Raw genomic sequence first — 19,351 nt, 5'->3', positions numbered from 1 at the left:
AATATGTGATTAATTACCCTGGACTGGGTTTATATTTTACTAGTTAGATGACAGTAACCAAAATTCTTTTACGTTGACATTTTGATAAAATATTTATTAAGACAAATTTACATCAAAGATATTTCAAAAGTATTAGATACAAACATTGTTTTTGACATGCCTATACTCCGGAAAATAAAGTAGTTTGAGATATATCACAACTACATATACGACACAAAGCAAAAGTAGACTCACCTCATCTCTGCAATAACATCTTTGTGGAAATCTTTCAGCAGAAGAGATATTTTGTTCTCAGAATCTTCCTTTAGCAAAAGGGATAAGAATGTTTTCAAAAGTTGTTCCATGAAACCTACTATGCTTCTCGGAGGGAGAACTGTTTTCCTACTAGTTTCTGACTGCATATGGTTCAAGATAAGGTTAATGAAATTCATTATTTGAAGGTCAGTACCACTTAAGTTCCAAGCTGCTTCTTGAGAATTCCCAGCTAAGTTATTGATTGAATTAATTAGGATGTTTTCAAAAAGCAACTGAACACCTGAGAAATTAGTCAGCTGTTCTTGATTTAGCAGATGAGTAAGAAAGGCAACATCAAAATTGCCTTCTCTAGATATGTTTTTCAAAGAGCCCCAAAAAGTAGTAATAGCTTTGGTTAACAAAGCTGTATCTTCAGTTGAGCTCTCATTGATCACAGGAATGAATAGTGTTTTTATCATTCTGGAGTAATCTTCATCTGCATATTCCTGAAGCCAGTTTTTTGTGACCAATAGAAAATCTTCAATAATTTCTAATGTCTTCAGTGACTGTGAATCCAGGATCTTCAGGAAACGGGCAAATAGTAAAGTAATGTTTTGAAGAGCCACTGAATTTATACTTTTGATATCTTTGTTCATTTCAGAGAGCAGGTGTCTGACTCTAAAATCTTGAGTTAGATCTTTCACGATTTGTTGAAACTCAGGCCATAGTTCTTCAAAGTTGTAAGTTGTTTCATTCTTTTCAATAAAATTTGATAATGCTTCTGAACTGCTACCTGTGAGATTTGCATTCAGGAGCATCATAAATGAAGAGAGTAGATTATGAGTACTTTTTTCTAGGCTCCAGTCTTCAGAAATCAATTGTATTGTCCTTTCCAAATTCGAGGAAATAATATTTTGAACAGATGTCTCTGTGTCTTCATTAACGTTAAGGATCTTGTTTAAACTAGCTAGTTTGTCAAGAGTATTTTCACCTGATGTAACTTTTGTAAAGTTGACATTTTTAAGTTTTTCTATGATTTGCAAAGCAACTTGCTTTATGGGACCACTAGGACAAAGTCCAGAGATGCTATCCCTAGTTTGATTTATTGAAGGTGGGACAAATGGTAATATCTTATGCCAAAATTTCTGCACAGTTTTCACAAGAGAAATGTTAACATGGAAGACGTCAGCGAGTTCCAGAAGAATAGAATTCCAGTCCACTAATTCGTGAATTATGCAGGCCACTTTCCTATTTATTTCCATTCGGGAGGTTTCATTTGAACATGGTGAATCTTCACCTTGGGCAGACAGGTGGAGATGATCGAGTATACTGGCCACTTTGCCATACAAGGAAGAAGACATGAGCCCATGGACACTGCAGGGGTCTACCTTTGAATTCTGCTGAAATCCAGAATTTGTATGATTCCAGCACCAAACCACAGGAAAACAAGTTAAAGTCTCTGAAATAATATCTGGCTTATCTGATATTAATTCAATTATATCCAAAAGAATTTTTATCACAATTGTGAAGTCTTCCTTGGTGATATCTGAAATGGTTATGCCATGAAGGAGTATGAAGCTGTAGACATCCTTGAGGCCTTCAGTGATGTTTTTACCAAGTACTCCCTGTAGGAGCCTTACAGCATGAGGAAGCACATAGTACACATCTACCACAGCATCCACAGCATCTTTAGGAAACAGGCGTGAGAGCTGCAGCAGGTGATTAACATTCCAAGAATGCGAGCTGTCTACAAATTTTTTCATCAAGTCAACAAGCAAGTTGACCCCTAACTTGTCAGTTCTCACACTACTGATATTCCTAAAGAAATCCATTAGGCTTGCACTAATTTGTTCAAGTTGTTCCACCAAAATGTCTATGTCTGCCTTCTTAAGAGTACGCATGACAGAAGTTACCTTCTTCAAAACTTGCATATAACCTGTATTTTGTGGACTAATGTGATGAACTGCAGGCATTAAGGAGGTGAACACATCCCTCATCAGTTGAATCCCAAGACCCGTGGCTTTCATTATTTCAGGTGAAATTATTTTTGGTGAATTTTGGAGGTCATGAGATAAGTTGAAGGCAAGGTAACTAGCTAAATGATAAATGGAATTGCCTACACTGTTTACATCTTTTTCTTTTGGACTGGTGGCAAATATGTTTAACAAGTTTCCAGTTTTAGAAGAGGAATTATTTTCCAGGATGTTAGAGTAAATACCTCTTACAAGCTTCTGAAATTCCTTCCCCAGTGTTATTAAATGAAGCCAAATATTTTGAAACTGATTAGGAATTTCATCTGACATTTCTATTGGTCTTAGAATTAATTCAGTAAAATATTTCCAATTGGATTGAGATGCAAAATCAAAGTCTGTTGTTAAATTGTTGATGCTCATCCTTACTTGCTTTGTGGAATCATTTAAAAGAGCTAATAAAATCTCAAATTTAGGTATCTTCTCTTTTTCAAAGACTGTAGTAAGTACAATATTTAGAAAGTCAGTTACGTCTTTCAAGTAAATATTTACACAATTTATATGCAAGCCATTTGATGAACAAAGAGGTTTTTTTACATTTAACACCCAAGTTATAATTTTCAATATAGAGTTCACTTTCTTTTCTATATGTCTGAAATTCCCCAAAATATTTTGAAGATGGCCTTGTGAAAAACTGGAGTTAGACACCAAATACAAATGGTTTATGACATCTAACCACACAACACATCCTTTCAGCCTGCTAATTGTGCTCTCAGAGGAAAATGTGGAATTTATCATGTCTAGAATACGTAACATCCTCTGTGAGGTATTTACATATAAAAAGCCATCTTCTAAAATAAACTCAGTAACATTTTGGAAAATATCAGCACAGGAAAACAAATCTCGATCATGTGATACATTTCTAAGAAATACTATTGCTTCTCTTAGCTCAGTGATGATATTTTCAAATTTCTCTCCATAATTTGTGAGATTATTTGAAAGAAAGTCATTTATCGAATCTACATTTCTGTCTATATTTTCTGAGGTACTGCTAAACTCAATGAAAACTTTGAGCAGAGAATTTAAAAACTCTCTGCTTGTACTTGTGTTGAATGGAAATCTCTTCAACTGATGCAGGGAAGTTTCCATGGTGAAAAGGGATTTCTCCACTGGCTCCAAGTTAAGTTTTTTTACTGAAACTAACGCATTACCTAAAGCTACCAAAAATTCCCTGAGATCCAGGAAGTCCTCCCAATCATGGAAGTCATCGGCTTGAGTTACATTTTTAAACAAATTTAATATGAGTCTAGCAACATTATGTGTGGGAAATATTCCCTGGCAGCTTTTGGAGACTTTCACATGATTTTCCAGTTCATCCAAAAGCTGAGTGAAACCATGATGAAGAGATGTGAAAACATTCAGGTCAAACTTAAATAATTGAGATATGCTTTCCCAGATTTCAGTCCACATTTGAAGCCATGAAACAGTACAGTGAATGGACATAAACTTGTTGAACACACTGACATTTGCTGAGAGGTTTGAAAAAATTTGTGCCAATGGAAAAACAAATGAAGTCTCCTCACTTGTTGAATAATTTATGGAAGGAATGTGTTTACTGTCCGAAATCGAGCACTCATTATCAAATAGGCCTTCTACTGAACTGTTGAAGAATTGGCTTATGTATTGAAATAAAGAAAGACGAAAATCTTCATCAATTATGAGCAGCTGTTTGAGGCCTGTCAAAGTAGTGTGGATCACTTCCAGTTCTTGGCCTTCTGTGGACATGAAGGATTGGGCTTGAAGCTCCAAAAAGTTAAAAATTGAAAGCAATTGCTGACAATAAGATACATTAGAAATTCCCCCAAGAACCTCTGCTGCCTTAAATAAAAATGCAAATGCTTTACTGATGCTTTGGAAATTAAATTGTTTTATGATATCCAAAATGTGTTTTGAGATTTGTGTAAGGTAAGTCAGCGAAGAACCTCTACTCTGAATATTCAAAAATTCATAAATGTATTGGTAAAATGAAGAATAAATTTGCAGAAGTAAAGCTGAATCCTTGTCCTGAAAGACATTTAGGTATTTTTGAGTCAAAATTTTACCAACTTCTTGTTTTTGAGGTTCAGAAAGGGCTGAGAAAAAATCAGATGCATTCCTGATAGCGTAGACCGTGTTCAGAACTTCTGAGACCTCTCCCTCCTCCAAAAATCCAAATTCATGGAGACTCTTTATTATAGTCTCACTTAGACGTACAAAATCTATGTTCATAGCTGGTGATTCCGGCCAATCCGAATGGAACAACTGCGAAAAGTTAAAACTTGTACTCAGAATCTCATTTTCTGGAACAGAAAAATTTAAAAGTGAAAAGAAGTTTTCCAGTTTAGCTCTTTTTCCTTTTGAAATGCTGTAGACCCCTAATTCTAGTAATTTGGGATTAATTTCAAAAAGTATTAATTCCAGGAATCTCAAAAGATTTTTTGGTTCCTTCCTTATCCAGTGACTTTCGAGAGTTCGCATTTTCCAGCTCACTTCTTTGCCAAATTCCAAGAGTTTCTGAGCACCAGTGGCAGATGGGTCTCTCTTTAAACTTTTCAAATGATTTGTCCACAGAGAATTTATATTCAGAATATCCTCCGTGAGAGATGGGAGGTGATGGAAATTGGGAACGATGGAGGAGTCAAAAAGATTAGGCAACAATAATTTCTCAAAAAATTCCACAAATGTTAAAAGAAAGTTCATTTGTTCATCCTCAAGGGTGTGCAACTTCTTTTCCATCATTAGAAGGTGCTTTGTGAAATTTAAAGCCCTGTAATATTAGTAGAATTATTTTAATATAAAATAAAAAATAAATGTGATTTATCACATTTCCAAGTTAATACTCACTTATTGATAGTAAAACACAAATGAAACATTTAATAGACAACATGTTTTTCAACAGAAATTAAACTAATGTGAGCATTTGAAAGTGTTTTAGAAATCCACAATGAAGTTATATACATTTAGCTTAAAATGTTTCCTACTACCAAAAAGAATGCATTCTTAATTATTTTCCCCTGGCATATTTAACAGTAATATGTATGATTATTAAAGACAAGTTCGCTATTTATGTCAGAAGAATCCTAGGATTTAATTCCATTTCAAAATGTCTTAGCATATAAAGGTAGTACAAATAGTGGAGTGCATTAGAAACCATGCCTGTATGGTTTAAGGAAGGTGTGGGGATTCCCTGTCCTGGAAGGCAATTCCAGTGCTCTTTCAACAATACTACATACATCCTACTGTTAGAAACTCATTATTATATATGGGGTAATTTATCTCCAGGTGTTTAATTTTAAAATACAGAGTTCTCAGAAGAGCAACTCAGTCACTGTAAGTCCCCTCTTGTAATAGAAACCCACACTTGAAGAACTAACTTCTACTGACTCAGAAGTTACAAATCCACTTTTGACATTCTTGGGGTTACATGTGTTTCAGAATTCAGGATGTTCATCCTTTAGAAACGCAGCATGGTACAGGTATCAGATATGTATTCATGCACCTCAGTGAGGGCTGGGGCAGCCCTGATCATGAACATATTAACACTTCAGCAGTGAGACCTGTGAATGATCTTGCGGAGCAAGAAAATACTCTTGAAACTGCTTCACATCAGTTCATGCTAAATCTCTGCTGAATGAGCTGTGATATCAACTATAAGAAAAGCCTCTATTTTCAGACTTTGTAAGAGTTCAGCATTGTGGGTAAGGAATTTTTGACCTTTATTGGCTATTTATGCCTTAAAGGGTAAACTACTTCCGAAGTTTTTTAACCCTCTGCTCCTGTTGTATAACACACTCTCTGACATAGGACAGACACAAGACCTATTAAAGGCAAAATGCTGTTTACCTCCCTGATAGCTAACATCTGAGCACCCCATACAAAAAAATATAGGCCTAATTTAGTTAGTTGTTATTTTTAGGACAGAATGACTTCTTTGAAATAATTCCTTGGGGAAAAAAAAAAATCCCATCAGGAAAGAGAAAGTTCTATTAGGAATTCAACATAAACCTTGCCTAAATCCAGCCCTCCCTAAGAATAGATGCCTAATTATCATCCAAGTCATTGTGCCTTGATAGAGGAGAACATAAAACTGTCTTTATTTGGATAAAGACAGTTCCATTTGAAATGGAACTGAGAGGGTTATGGAGTAGCAATAGAATAATAAATTGAAGTAGAAGTGGTATTACTAATAGTATTATTGCCACATGTTTTTATATTACTTTAGTAATTTAGCTTATAAAGCACTTTCACAACTACAATCTTAGTTAATTCCTACAACAGCCTTTTGAAGTACACGTCATTATTTCCCTTTCATGAAAAAAGAAACTTTTTATTTTTTTAATTGGCAGATTCAAGCTGTTATTATGTAGCATGCCTAGGAGACCACCCAGGTTTTGTCATTTCAAGTTCAGCTTTGTTAATATAAATTGTGCTTAACGTTCAATGATTTTTCATTCATTAATTCAACATCTAATTATCTACTACTATCCATGATGAAAGACACTGTGCCAACTGCTATGGGTCTACAAATATAAAGTTAAATGTGTCCTTGTGCACAAATAGACTAGTTTTGTGCTGGTTTTCCAGGGCTGTTAAATTTTTGAGGCTCTCAGGAAAGAGGAATTAAAAATCTGACATAGGCAAGGAATTGATTCTCTAGAGGGTCCATCCCATTGTCCTTTCTTCTGTTCCTACTAATAGCTGGGCTTAAGAAGTTCCATAGGAATGACTAATCCCCGTTTTAGACAGATACAGCAGAATGGTTCTCCAACTTTGCTGTGCACTGGAACCACCTATAGAATGTGTGAAATATACAGAAACCTGGGTCCTGTACACAGAGTAAAATTTCCTATGTCTGGGGCAAGGGGCAAGCATTTTTATTTTTAGCGATCTTCACAGATTTAATACATTCTCAAATTTGAGAGTTACTGCTCTTATGAAAAACTTCTCTCCCGTCATGTTCCAACACACCCCACAGATAACAGAGTATACCTTTAAACTGGACACACTGTTCATAACCATACATAAAAATCTGCATTTCAATACATGTGCTGAAATAGGACAGCAGAAAATAGTCTGACAAATTTAGTTCCAAAGACCACTTCTCCCTCCCAGGAGTCTTTGAAACTAACAGAATCTATAGTATTGATTTCCTGTTTAAACTCTAGGCAACTAGCTAAGACAATTTTTCAAAAACAAATACCTTATTTTTGAAGCATCTATTACAAATTGTGTTATTATTGAAGGAAAATCTTCTTTCTACAATCTGTATTTCCTTTCAAAATCCATTGATTCATACATTCTATTAAGCAACTTGAAACTTGAGTCATACATTCTATTAAAGAAATATTTATTGAACAGCTCACATGAAAGATTGTGTCAATATCTAAATCAGGCTCATAAATTTTAAAGAATGTATATCCTATAATTAGATTTTTATTATCTTCAGATGATAATTAAATCAAGACCTAGAAGTTGAATTCTGATAACTTACCTGGATATGGAAGCTGTTGGAGACTTGAGTAGATTATTCAAAAATTGAAAATAATTATCACTGATGATTTTCCAATCCATGTTTTCTTCAAAACAAGGAGATTCCTCAGGAAAAGCTAAATAAAAAGACATTTCCTACATTAATTATAAACTGGTTATAAGAGACAAATCTAAAAAAGTAAAAAATGCTAGAGTAGTTCACCTAATGTGAATGAAAATGTTTAAAAAAAAAAAAAAGAAAGAAAAAAAAGGACAATTAGGAATCTTTCTAATTTGACTTGTGCTTCCAGACAAGATGAAGTACCAATCACTGGCCATTGAGCAATGTAAGACACTGATCCAGGAAAGGCAGTAGATGATAGGGTGAGACTTATGATTATGCCAGCTTGCTGCTTTAAGAGAGTCCAGGCCATGGCACAAGAAGGAGAACTGACTGAGCCAGAGTCCAGTGGACATGCTGATTTGGGAAAAAGCTTAGACTCTGAGTAACAGCTAGAAACCACAGGATGGAGTGCCAGAGAAGACTGCACAAGGCAATGAAATTGGCAGTGTGCTTCTCTCGACTATTCAGATGAGTAATAATCGACACATGCATTTGAGGAAACTACCTGAGACCATGGAAAAAATACCCAAAAGAATTAAAGGTGGCCAGGTGCGCTGGCTCATGCCTGTAATCCCAGCACTTTGGGAGGCTGAGGCAGATGGATCACCTGAGGTCAAGAGTTCAAGACTAGTCTGGCCAACATAGTGAAATCCCATCTCTACTAAAAATACCAAAAAATTAGCCGGGTGTGCTGGTGGACGCCTGTGATCCTAGCTACTTGGGGGGCTGAGACAGGAGAATTGTTTGAACCTAGGAGGCGGAGATTGCAGTGAGCCGAGATCACGCCACTGCACTCCAGCCTGGGTGACAGAGTGAGACTGTCTCAAAAAAATAAATAAATAAATAATAATAAATGATTTTTTTAAAAAAAGAAAAGGATTAAAGGTAACAGTTTCTGGTGGTCAGGACCAGGAATATACTTAGTTTCTATCAGCCAGATTGAAATAATCCATAATTCATTAGTCATTGAGTACAGTACAAAAATGGTCTTGCTTCAGGAGTGGGAAGTATTTAAAATCAGACTGAGCACTTTGCCAGTCCTGCCTAACAAATCTTAAAAACGAGATCCTAAAGAATCAAATTATTTCAAGCAATTTGTTTCAAGATTATTTATAGGCATGCAAGAATAATTAGCCCAAAACAACGTTAAAATTTGTAATATTTGGAATTCAATAAAAAACTACCAGGCATGTAAAGAAGCAGAAAAATATGACCCATAATAAAGAGAAAAATCAATCAATCAAAAATGACAGCAATTATAGAACTAGCAGAAAGGAACATTAATCACTTAAAATGTTTATGTTATTTAGTTCATACTATTAGGTTGATGCAAAAGTGTATGGCAAATCTATTTAAAAGCAATTACTTTTACGCCAACCTAATGTATAATTTACATGCTCAAAAAAACTCACAATTTGTAAGACTGGATAAAACAAGATCCAATTGTATGCTACATGCAAGAAGTGCACTTGAAATATAAGGACATAAACAAGTCACAAGTAAAAGGATGGAAAAGGCATACCACCCTAACACTAATCAAGAGAAAGCTATCAAAGTAGGTTTCAGATGATAACATAATTATCATCTCATGATGATGAAAGTATCAATCAAGAACATATAACAATTCTAAATGTTTGCGAACATTACAATAGAGCTTCACAACACATGAAACAAAAACTAATAGAAATCTAAGAAGAAATGGAAAAATGTACAATTATAGTCAAGACATTTCAAAGCTGCTCAAGACAAAATATCAGTAAGGATGCAGAAGATTTGTACAATACTAGCAAGCAACTTGATGTAATTGCTGTTTATAAAAAAACTGCCACCCAACAACAACATAATACATATTCTTCTCCAGTGCATATAGAGCATTTATAAAGGTAGATCATTTTCCAGACCATAAAGCAAGTCCCAATAAACTTTACAGGATTAAAGTCCTACAAAGAATGTTCACTGGTTAAAATGAAATTAAATTGGATATCAATAACAGAAATATTTCTTGAAAATCCCAAATATTTGAAAAACAACAACACTTCTAAATAACTCAGAGACGAAAAAGGTAATCAAAAGGAAACACAGAAAGTACTTTGAACTGAATGAAAATGAAAGTACAACATGCCAGTATTTGTGGGATGCCTCTAAAAAAAGTATTTAGGGGCAAATGTATACCACTAAACACCTATATTAGAAAACAAAATGGTCTCAAACTGATGACCTCATCTCCCATGCAAAGCAATTAGAAGAGTCAGTTAAACCAAAACTAAGTAGAAAAAAGAAAGAAGAGTGGAAATCAAGGAAGTAAAAATAAAAACATTCAAGAAAAATGAATGAAATCAAAGGCTGGTTGTTTGAGAAGATCAATAATAAGACTGATATGCCTCTAGGCAGAGTGATCAAGAAAAAACGGCACTAGTTATCAATATCGTCTATGAGAAAGGTGCCGTTACCACCTTTAATTTGATTCTATACAAATTAAGAAAATAATAATAGAATACAGATTTAAAAAAAAAAACCCTTATGATACTAAATTGAACAACTTGAACAGCCCTAACGTATATTAAAAATTGAATTTGTAATTAAATATTTTCTAATAAAGAATCCTAAAAGCCTAGATGGCTTCATTAGTGAATTCTACCAAACATTTAAGTGAGAAATAATACCCATCCAACACAAACTCTTCCGGAAAATTGAGAATAAGAGACTACTTCTGAACTAATTCTATGAGGTTATAATTACCTATCAATATAAGACAAAGACAAATTAAGAAAAGACTACTAAAGACCACTGTCCCTCAGAAAAACTGATTCAAAATGTAAACAAAATTTTAACAAATTAAATCCAATAATAGAAAAAAGGTAATTATTTTTATCAAGTAGAGTTTATCTCAGTTATGCAAGGTTAATTTAACATTTAAAAAATCAATGCAATTTACTATATGATTAGAATTTTTAAAAAAACTAAATTCAAAAAAAATTTTTTAAATCATCTCAATAGATGCAGAAAAACATTTGACAAATCTGACATCTATTCCTGATTAAAAACTCTTGCCAAATTAGGAATAAAAGAAAACTTCCCTAACCTAATAAAAAGTATCTATGAAAACCTATAGCTAACATTATACTCAATTGCCAAAGATTAAATGCTCCTCTTCCAGGATCAAGGAAAAGACAAAGAGGTTACCTTTCATCATTTCTATTCCATATTATACTAGAAGTTATAGCCAGTGTAGTAAGAATAAATAAAAGACATACAAAAACAATTAAACCATGTTTATTCACAGATAACATGATTTATAGACAATCTGACGAAATCTATAAAAATACTAAAAAGTAAATTTAGCACGTTTGCAGGATACAAGATGAATATACAAAAATTAAATGCATATTTGTATATACATTTATATGAGCAACAAATTACTGAAGACTGAAATTTTTAAGAATCAAACAATTTATAAAAGCACTACAAGTATTAAAATCTTAGGAATAAATCTGAAAAAAAGACGTGAAAGACTTTTAGAATGAAAACTACAAGGATTTGTTAAGGAAAAACAAAGAAGACAAAATAAATGGAGAGAGATATACCATGAGCTAGAACACTGAAAATAATTAAAAAGCTAATTCTCCCTTAATTCATCTATAAATTCAATTCAATCCTGGTTAAAATTCCAGCATAATTTTGAGAAACTGACGAGCAGATTCTAAAATTCATATGGAAAGGCAAATTGACCTAGAACAACTAAAAACAATTTTTTTTTAAAAAGAACAAAATTAAAGGTCTAATACTACTTGAATTCAAGCTTTACTATAAAGCTATGATAACCAAGGTAGTTAATTTTGGTATAAATATAGACAAATAGATCACCGGGATAAAATAGAGAGTTCCAAAAAAGACCCACATATTCATACAACTACTTTTTGACAAAAATACCAATGTAATTCAATGGAAAAAGAATAGCCTTCATAAGAAATTTTGCTGAAGCAATTAGGTCCCCTTATGCAAAAGTAATCATAATAAACTTCAGTATATGTCTACACCACATACAAAAATTAACACAAAATGAATTATAGACCTAAATTTAGGACATAAATCTATTAAACTTATAGAAAAAATACATAGGCAAAAAATCTTTGCAACCTTGTGAGTTAGCAAAGGTTTCTTAGCTACAACACCAAAAGCAGGATCTATTAAGAAACAAAACGAAAAAAAAACGAAATATCATCAAAATTAAAATTCTGCTCCTAGATTACTTTGTTTAGAAGAACGAAAAGACAGTCCAGAGGCTGGGAGAAAATATTCGCAAAGCATATGTCTGATAAAGAGTTTGTATCCTGTATATACAGGAAAATTATAAACTGAATAATAAACAAATAATCCAGTTTAAAAAGTAGGAAAGATTTGAATATACAATTTATGGACAAAAGATACAGATGGTATATAGGTCCATGAAAAGATAGGTGTTCAAAATTATTACTCATATAAACAAAACACACCTATTAGAATGATTAAAATGTAAAAGACTGATCATACCAAGTGTTGGTAAGAAAGTGGAGGTATTTTAACTCTCATGAACTGCCAATGGGAGTGTAAAAGAGTACAGCAACTTTAAAAAACAGTTTGTGAGTTTTGCAAAAGACTAAGCATACAACTCCCACATAATCAAACCATTTCAATCTCAAGGAAAAGAAAGTATATTTCCAAACGAGACTTGTACATGAATGTTCACAGCAGCTTTACTTGTAAAGTCAGAAAGAGTCAGCAACCCAATTGTGAATTGTGTGAATGGATCGACAAACTGTGACACATCCATATGATGGAATAGTACTCAGTGATAAAAGGGATGAACACACTACAATATGAATGAATCTCAAACTAATTAATGTGAATTAATTATGCTAAGTAAAATAAGTTAGACAAAAAAGTACATACTGCATATTTCCATTTATAAAAATCTCTAGAAAATAAAAATTCAAATGCAGTGAGAGAAAGCAGAGCAATGGTAGCCTGGTGACAGGGCAGGAAGCCGGAATTGACAATAGAGAGGAAGCTTTTGGGAGTGATGAAGACATTCACTGTCTTAATTGTAACGACAGTTTTATGGATATATGTATATGTCAACACTGATGTGATTACTACACATTGCATGCCTGTATGAAAATATTTCATGTTACTCATAAATATACATGCCTACTATGTAGGCATAATAATTAAAAAATTTAAAAAGCCCAACAGTATCAAATAATTTTTTAAACAAAGTACATAAATAAATAAAATCTTCCATATCAAATTCCCTGGCCATTGGTTGTAATGCCTCAAAATTGACACTCATTTTGGTGAGGAAGAAAAGGGTACTAATATTAATTGCATATGCCTACAATACTGTGCTAAGCATTTTACAAACATCATTTGATTTACTCTTCATAAGAACTCAGTAAAGAAAACTATGTAAATTTTTATTTTACCACGGATAAAAGTAATTAAGAATCTGTGTCAGATGCAATATTTGCTACCAAGTCCATCTGCTTCCAAAACCCATGTCAAAACACCAAACAGTTCATGTTTTATCTGCATCATAAAATTGCACTCCATAAATTTAAGTAACCATAAGATAGCACATTGACTAGAATAAATGATGTCTTTGTTATACCACATTCTTATCATATACAGTTGTTTTGTTTTGTTCTAACAGGAAAAGGAGGAAATAAAGAACGTATAACCTAATGATAAATGCGTAACAACAGCCAGTGCTTCTCAAACTTTCCTGTGCTTACAAGTCATCTAGGCATCTTCTTAAAATGCATACTCTGATTCAGTAGGTCTGAGATGGGGTCACAATTCTACATATCTAACAAGATCCAGATGATGCTGACACTGTTGTCCAGGTATCACACTTTGAGTAGCAATCATGTAAGCAAATCAGGTGTGCATGATACACGCAACACAAGCAAAAGAGAACACATAGTCTCTTGATTTACTTTGGTTAGTGTTCATCTCACCTTATCCACGTCTCTATATCATGATGAAAAATTCTGATACATTCATTTACTCGAAGCTATAATATTTCAAAGTTCAACATGGAAAGATTTGTGTGCCTGATGTCTCTGAGGAGACTATATCAAGCAAGTATTTGAACACTCTTCTTTCAGTTGCTACCTGTCAAATTCCACTCATTCCACAAGTTCTGGTTCGAACAACACAAATTGTTATCTGCTCTGTACACCAGACCTCTATGCTGACATACACCTCTAAATGTGTCTATATTTCTACCAACTTTGACTTTCTTAGGACTCTCCTATCAAGCTGTGGAATATCCAACGAAAAGAGGTGCCAAAACACCACTGAAATGAGAGTAGATAATATAAAAATATATAACCATGTAGATAAAATGAATAGAAAAGGAAACAACAGCAGTTGAGAAAGAGTTAGAAGGAAGAAAGCAAATGGACAAGGAGTATATAGCATAGAAGAGAAGGAAAAGTTTAAGCTTAAACTTCAAGAAGAAGAAATCAAAAGAAAGTACATTTCCTTCACAGAATCCCCCAAAGTCTCATGACTTAGAGGTATAAGCATCTGACTATAAGCAGGAGAGGTGGAACTAAAAATATGCAGATGGGTTTAGATAAAATTATGAGAAGAATAAATTCTAACACATTCTCTCCATCCCAGCCAGGCATCTACTCCTCTCCTATGTCAGTAGAAAGCTAGGGATTGACTAGTCTGAAGAAATAAAACTAGACTGACGCAGAGCTTCCAGTAATAGACACAATTGATGGTATGGATGTTACAACATTACTGGAAATAGTGGGGATTAATTTAACCCGTTATTTTTGAACAGTGATATTTTCATCACCTCACGTTTTGTTTGTTTCCCATAATGCTGGCAGTCAGTTCTATTCCTTTCCATCTGTGTGTTGTTAGCAGGTATTTGAAGAATTCTATTTTGTAAGCTTTGGAGAAATTGAACTACCTAAAAGAAAAGATGTGCAACTACGCCAATAACTGAGAATCATCTCATGGGAGGTTGGCTTACTTCCTGATTATCCTAGAATGATGTCTTCCACTTTACAAGCCATCCCCTTTTACATGACACTTTCCATCACCATTCTAGTGCCTTATTCTTAAATATGAATGAACAGTCTAGAATCATTACAAACTGAGGAAAGATTGCACATAAAAGATCACACAAATGAAAAAAAGAAAAACCCAGAAGAAGTTAGGAATTCATACAGGGGGTTCAACTGATGGCTAACAGGAGTTCTGAAAAGAAAAAAACAAGGCAGGGTTTGAAATTACCAAAGAAATAATGCAAAAACATTTTCCAAAATGTTTATTTTTAAGTATCATACTAACTTAAGTCTTCATACAATTTCAGAATATTTGGACTAAAAAAGAATTCTAAAGTTTACCAGTGAGAAGGAAAAGGGGGTGGGGAAGCTACATTAAAAAAAATTAGAAATTTTATCTACAGATCTTATCAACAAGAACCTATAAACTAAAATAAAGTTCTTCCCAAACTTTTTGAAGACATGACATATGATAAATAAAAATATTTGTCAGGCATACTGGAGTAAATAGACAGGGTTGCTCACAGCTAAAAGCTATCAGCTCAGCCTAAAAATTTCAGACTGAGACAGTCAATATACTGGCATATTGGCTTCAATATAACATGGTACATGAGGCAAACTAATTTCAAATTTATGTTTTTATGCCCAACTAAATTACCAGTCAAAATTGAGAGGGAAAAAAAAGACATTTTAAGACATACAAACTGTAAAAGTCACTTACCTACAAAGTGTTCTCTGAAAAAGTTTCTGGAAGATATGCTTCTCTAAAACAAGAGTGTAAACCAAGAAAGATAAAACATAGAATCCAGAAAACAAGCTCCAACACAGAAAAGCAGAGTAGGGACTTTTCAGGGATATAGGTAAAAGAATCACCAGACAGTAACCCCCGGCTCTAGGGGACCACAAAACTACAATTGGAGCATGAAGACCATAGAGCATTAAGCCAACAGGAAAAACAGAAGAAGTTGTTTATACAGTTACAGGTCATCTAACATTTTTTACCATGTTAATATTGTACAGATTTGGCAAGTGTAGGTTAAATTGGTGATTAATGCATAGAAAACTGTCAAATGAAAATAATGAGCCAATTATTAACACAAGAAAAATAGAACAGTGTGCAAGAAAGAATATGTGATCCTGGTTCCCCACAAAATTAAGAAACGAACACTATTATCATTGACGTAGCACTCTAAGCCTGCAGCATTGAATTAACAAAAATGTGATAAAACTACATTGGTAAGATGTTAAAGGGGAAATATGTAAGGAAATGAGGAGCATGTAAGAGAAGCAGTCCTCACTTTACACAGTGGAAAGTCAAAAATAATAGCTCATATAAAATGTCAAGGATTAGTTGAGGAGGCATATTAGTTAGAAATAAAAAGGTAAAAGTACTGAACTGAATGAGTCTGCCTCTTAAAAATTAGGGTTGGAGAGGGAGGGACAGAGGATTCCTGTTTTTCATTTTGTGTTATATTTGACATCAGTGTCTATGTACTAATTTGATACAAATTAAAAACAAATTTAAAAACATAAATATGTATTTAACCTTTGAAGGCTAATTTGGACCCTTGTAACTCTCACCCATTAGTTGTGGTGCTTCTCCCTATAGAAACATAAAACAAGATTTACCTTTAAAGCACCTGGCACAAATTGTATGGCCCATGACACACCAAAGAATGTATACTTTAATGTTGATCCTATATTAAATACTTATGCAACAGCAAAATAAACTATTAACCAAGTAAACAGGCAACCTACAGAATGGGGAACAATATTTTAAAACTATGCATCCAACAAAGGCCTAATATCCAGAATCAATAAGGAACTTAATCCAGTGAGGAGAAAACAACCCCATTTGAAAGTGGGCAAAAGACATGAACAGACACTTCCAAAAAGGGGACATGCAAGTGGCCAAAAAAAAATATTTAAAAATCCTCAACATCACTAATCATCAGAGAAATGCAAGTCAAAACTTCAGTGAGATATCATCTCATAGCAGTCAGAATGGCTATTATTAAAAAGTAAAGAAACAACAGATGCTGGCAAGGCTGCAGTGAAAAGGCAATGCTTATACACTGCTGGAGGAATGTAAATTAGTTTTGCCATAGTTTAAAACAGTTTGGAAATTTCTCAAATAATTTAAAACAGAACTGTCATCAATTACAAATAAAGACCCTGCACAAAGCCTCTTTCCTCTAAAAATATCCAGAAAAGAAGCCAACTGACTGTATTCAAATTACACCACAGTTAAAGAAACATCAGCTGACACAGATGAGAAAGAACCATAGCAAAAACTCTGGCAACTCAAAAAGTCAGATTGTCTTCTTTCCTCTACATGACTGCACTAGTTCCCCAGCAAGTGTTCCTAACCAGGCTGACATGGCTGAAATGACAGACTTCAGAAATATGAATAGGAACAAAGATCATTGAGATAGAGGAGAAAGTTGAAACTGAATCCAAGAAATCTAAGGAATGTAAGAAAATGATACAGGAGCCTGAAAATGAAATGGCCATTACAAGAAAGAATAGAACTGATCTCATAGAGCTGAAAAACACACTATAAGAATTTTATAATACAACTGCAAGTATTCACAGCAGAATAGACCAAGTTGAGGAAAGAATAACAGGGCTCTCACACACAAAGGAGAAATAAGTCCCTTTTGAGACAAGCAAATGCTAAAGGAATTCAATACCACAAGACCTGCCTCACAAGAAATACTTAAGGGAGTGCTAAATATGGAAATGAAAGACAGTTACTGGGCACCACAAAAACAAACTTAAGTATATAGATTATTAACTCTATAAAGCAACCACACAATCAAGTCTGCATAGTAACCAACTAACAACATGATGTCAGAATCATATCTGCACATATTAATATTAACTTTGAATGTAAACAGGCTAAAACTATGCATGCTGCAATTAGAAGACACAGAGTGGAAGTTGGATAAAGAAGTAAGACTCAACTGTATGTGTCTTCAAGAGACCCATCTCACATGCAATGACACCCGTAAGCTCAAAGAAAAGGAATGGAGAAAAATCTGCCAAGCAAACGGAAAACGGAAAAAAGCAGGGCTTGCTATTCTAACTTTAGACAAAACAAACTTTAAACCAACAATAATTTTAAAAGACCAAGAAGGACATTACATAATGGTAAGGGGTTTAATCCAACAAGAAGACCTAGCTTTCCTACATATATACGCATCCAACACAGGAGCATCCAGATTCATAAAATGAGTTCATAGAGACCTACAATGAAATTTACATAACCACACAATAATAGAAGGAGAATTCAACACCCCATTGACAATATTAGATCAAGACAGAAAACTAACAAAGATATTTGGGACTTGAACTTGACTCTTGACAAAATGGGCCTAACAGACTTCTACAGAACTCTCTACCACAAAACAACAGAAAACACATTCTTCTCACGTGCACATGGTGCATATTCTAAAATCAACCACATTATTGGCCATAAAACAATCCTCAGCAAATTAAAAAAATCACACCAAACACACTATCAGACCACAGCACAGTAAAAATAGAAACTAATACCAAGAAAATTGCTCAAAACTATAAAATTGCATGGAAATTACACAATCTGCTTCTGCATGACTTACAGGTAACAATAAAATTAAGGCAGAAATCATGAAATTCTTAGAAAACTAATGAGAACAAAGATACAGAAAAGAATCTCTGGGACATAGGTAAAGCAGTGTGAAGAGGGAAGTTTATAGCACTAAACATCCACATTGAAAATTTAGAAAGATACAAATTTCATAACCTAACATCACATCTAAAGGAACAAGGAAAAAAAAGAGCAAACCAACCCCAAAGCTAGCAGAAAACAAGAAATAACCAGAATCAGAGCTAAACTGAAGAAAATTAAGACACACACACACACACACAGACACAAAACGTACAAAAGATCAACGGGTGCACAGCTTGGTTTCTTGAAAGAATAAATAAGATTGATAGACTGTTAGCTAGGCTAATAAAGAAAAAAAGAGAGAAGATCTCAATAAACAATCAGAAATGAAAAAGGGGACATTACCACTGGCCCCAAAGAATTTTTTTTAAAGCCTCAAAGACTATTACAAACACCTCTATGCAAACAAACTACATAAACTAAAAGAAATGAATGAATTCCTGAAAACATACAACTGCCAAGATCAAACCAGGAAGAAACTGGATCCCTGAACAGATCAATATGAGTTCTGAAATTGAATCAGTAATTTAAAAGACTACTAAAAAGGTCAGGCATGGTAGTTCACACCTATAATCCCTGCACTTTGGGAGGCCACGGCAGAAGGATTGCTTGAGTCCAGGAGTTCAAGACCGGCTTGAGCAGCGTAGCAGGACCCTGCCTCTACAAAAAATTTAAAAATAAGCTGGGCGTGGTGGCACATGCATGTAGTTCCAGATACTAGGGAGGTTGAGGCAGGAGG

At 34.0% G+C, this 19,351-nt stretch overlaps 1 protein-coding gene across 1 annotated transcript in view; it reads right to left on the bottom strand.

The window, feature by feature from the left end:
* ABCA13 (ATP-binding cassette, sub-family A (ABC1), member 13) overlaps positions 1–19,351 on the bottom strand; it is a gene marked incomplete at its 3' end in the record, with an annotated part of 190,275 nt that overhangs the window by 88,354 nt on the left and 82,570 nt on the right. Inside the window, exons 16-17 of the mRNA XM_011996501.1 lie at positions 7,735–7,849; positions 235–5,010 (exon numbers count right to left, since the gene is read on the bottom strand). Of these exons, the coding sequence (XP_011851891.1) occupies positions 235–5,010; positions 7,735–7,849 (4,891 nt within the window). The remainder of the gene's footprint in view (positions 1–234; positions 5,011–7,734; positions 7,850–19,351) is intronic.

The sequence above is a fragment of the Mandrillus leucophaeus genome, unplaced genomic scaffold (assembly GCF_000951045.1).
Source record: "Mandrillus leucophaeus isolate KB7577 unplaced genomic scaffold, Mleu.le_1.0 Scaffold517, whole genome shotgun sequence".
Classification (NCBI taxonomy): domain Eukaryota; kingdom Metazoa; phylum Chordata; class Mammalia; order Primates; family Cercopithecidae; genus Mandrillus; species Mandrillus leucophaeus.
Note: the sequence above shows the minus strand (reverse complement) of the source record. Positions and strands in the feature narration are given on the sequence as shown.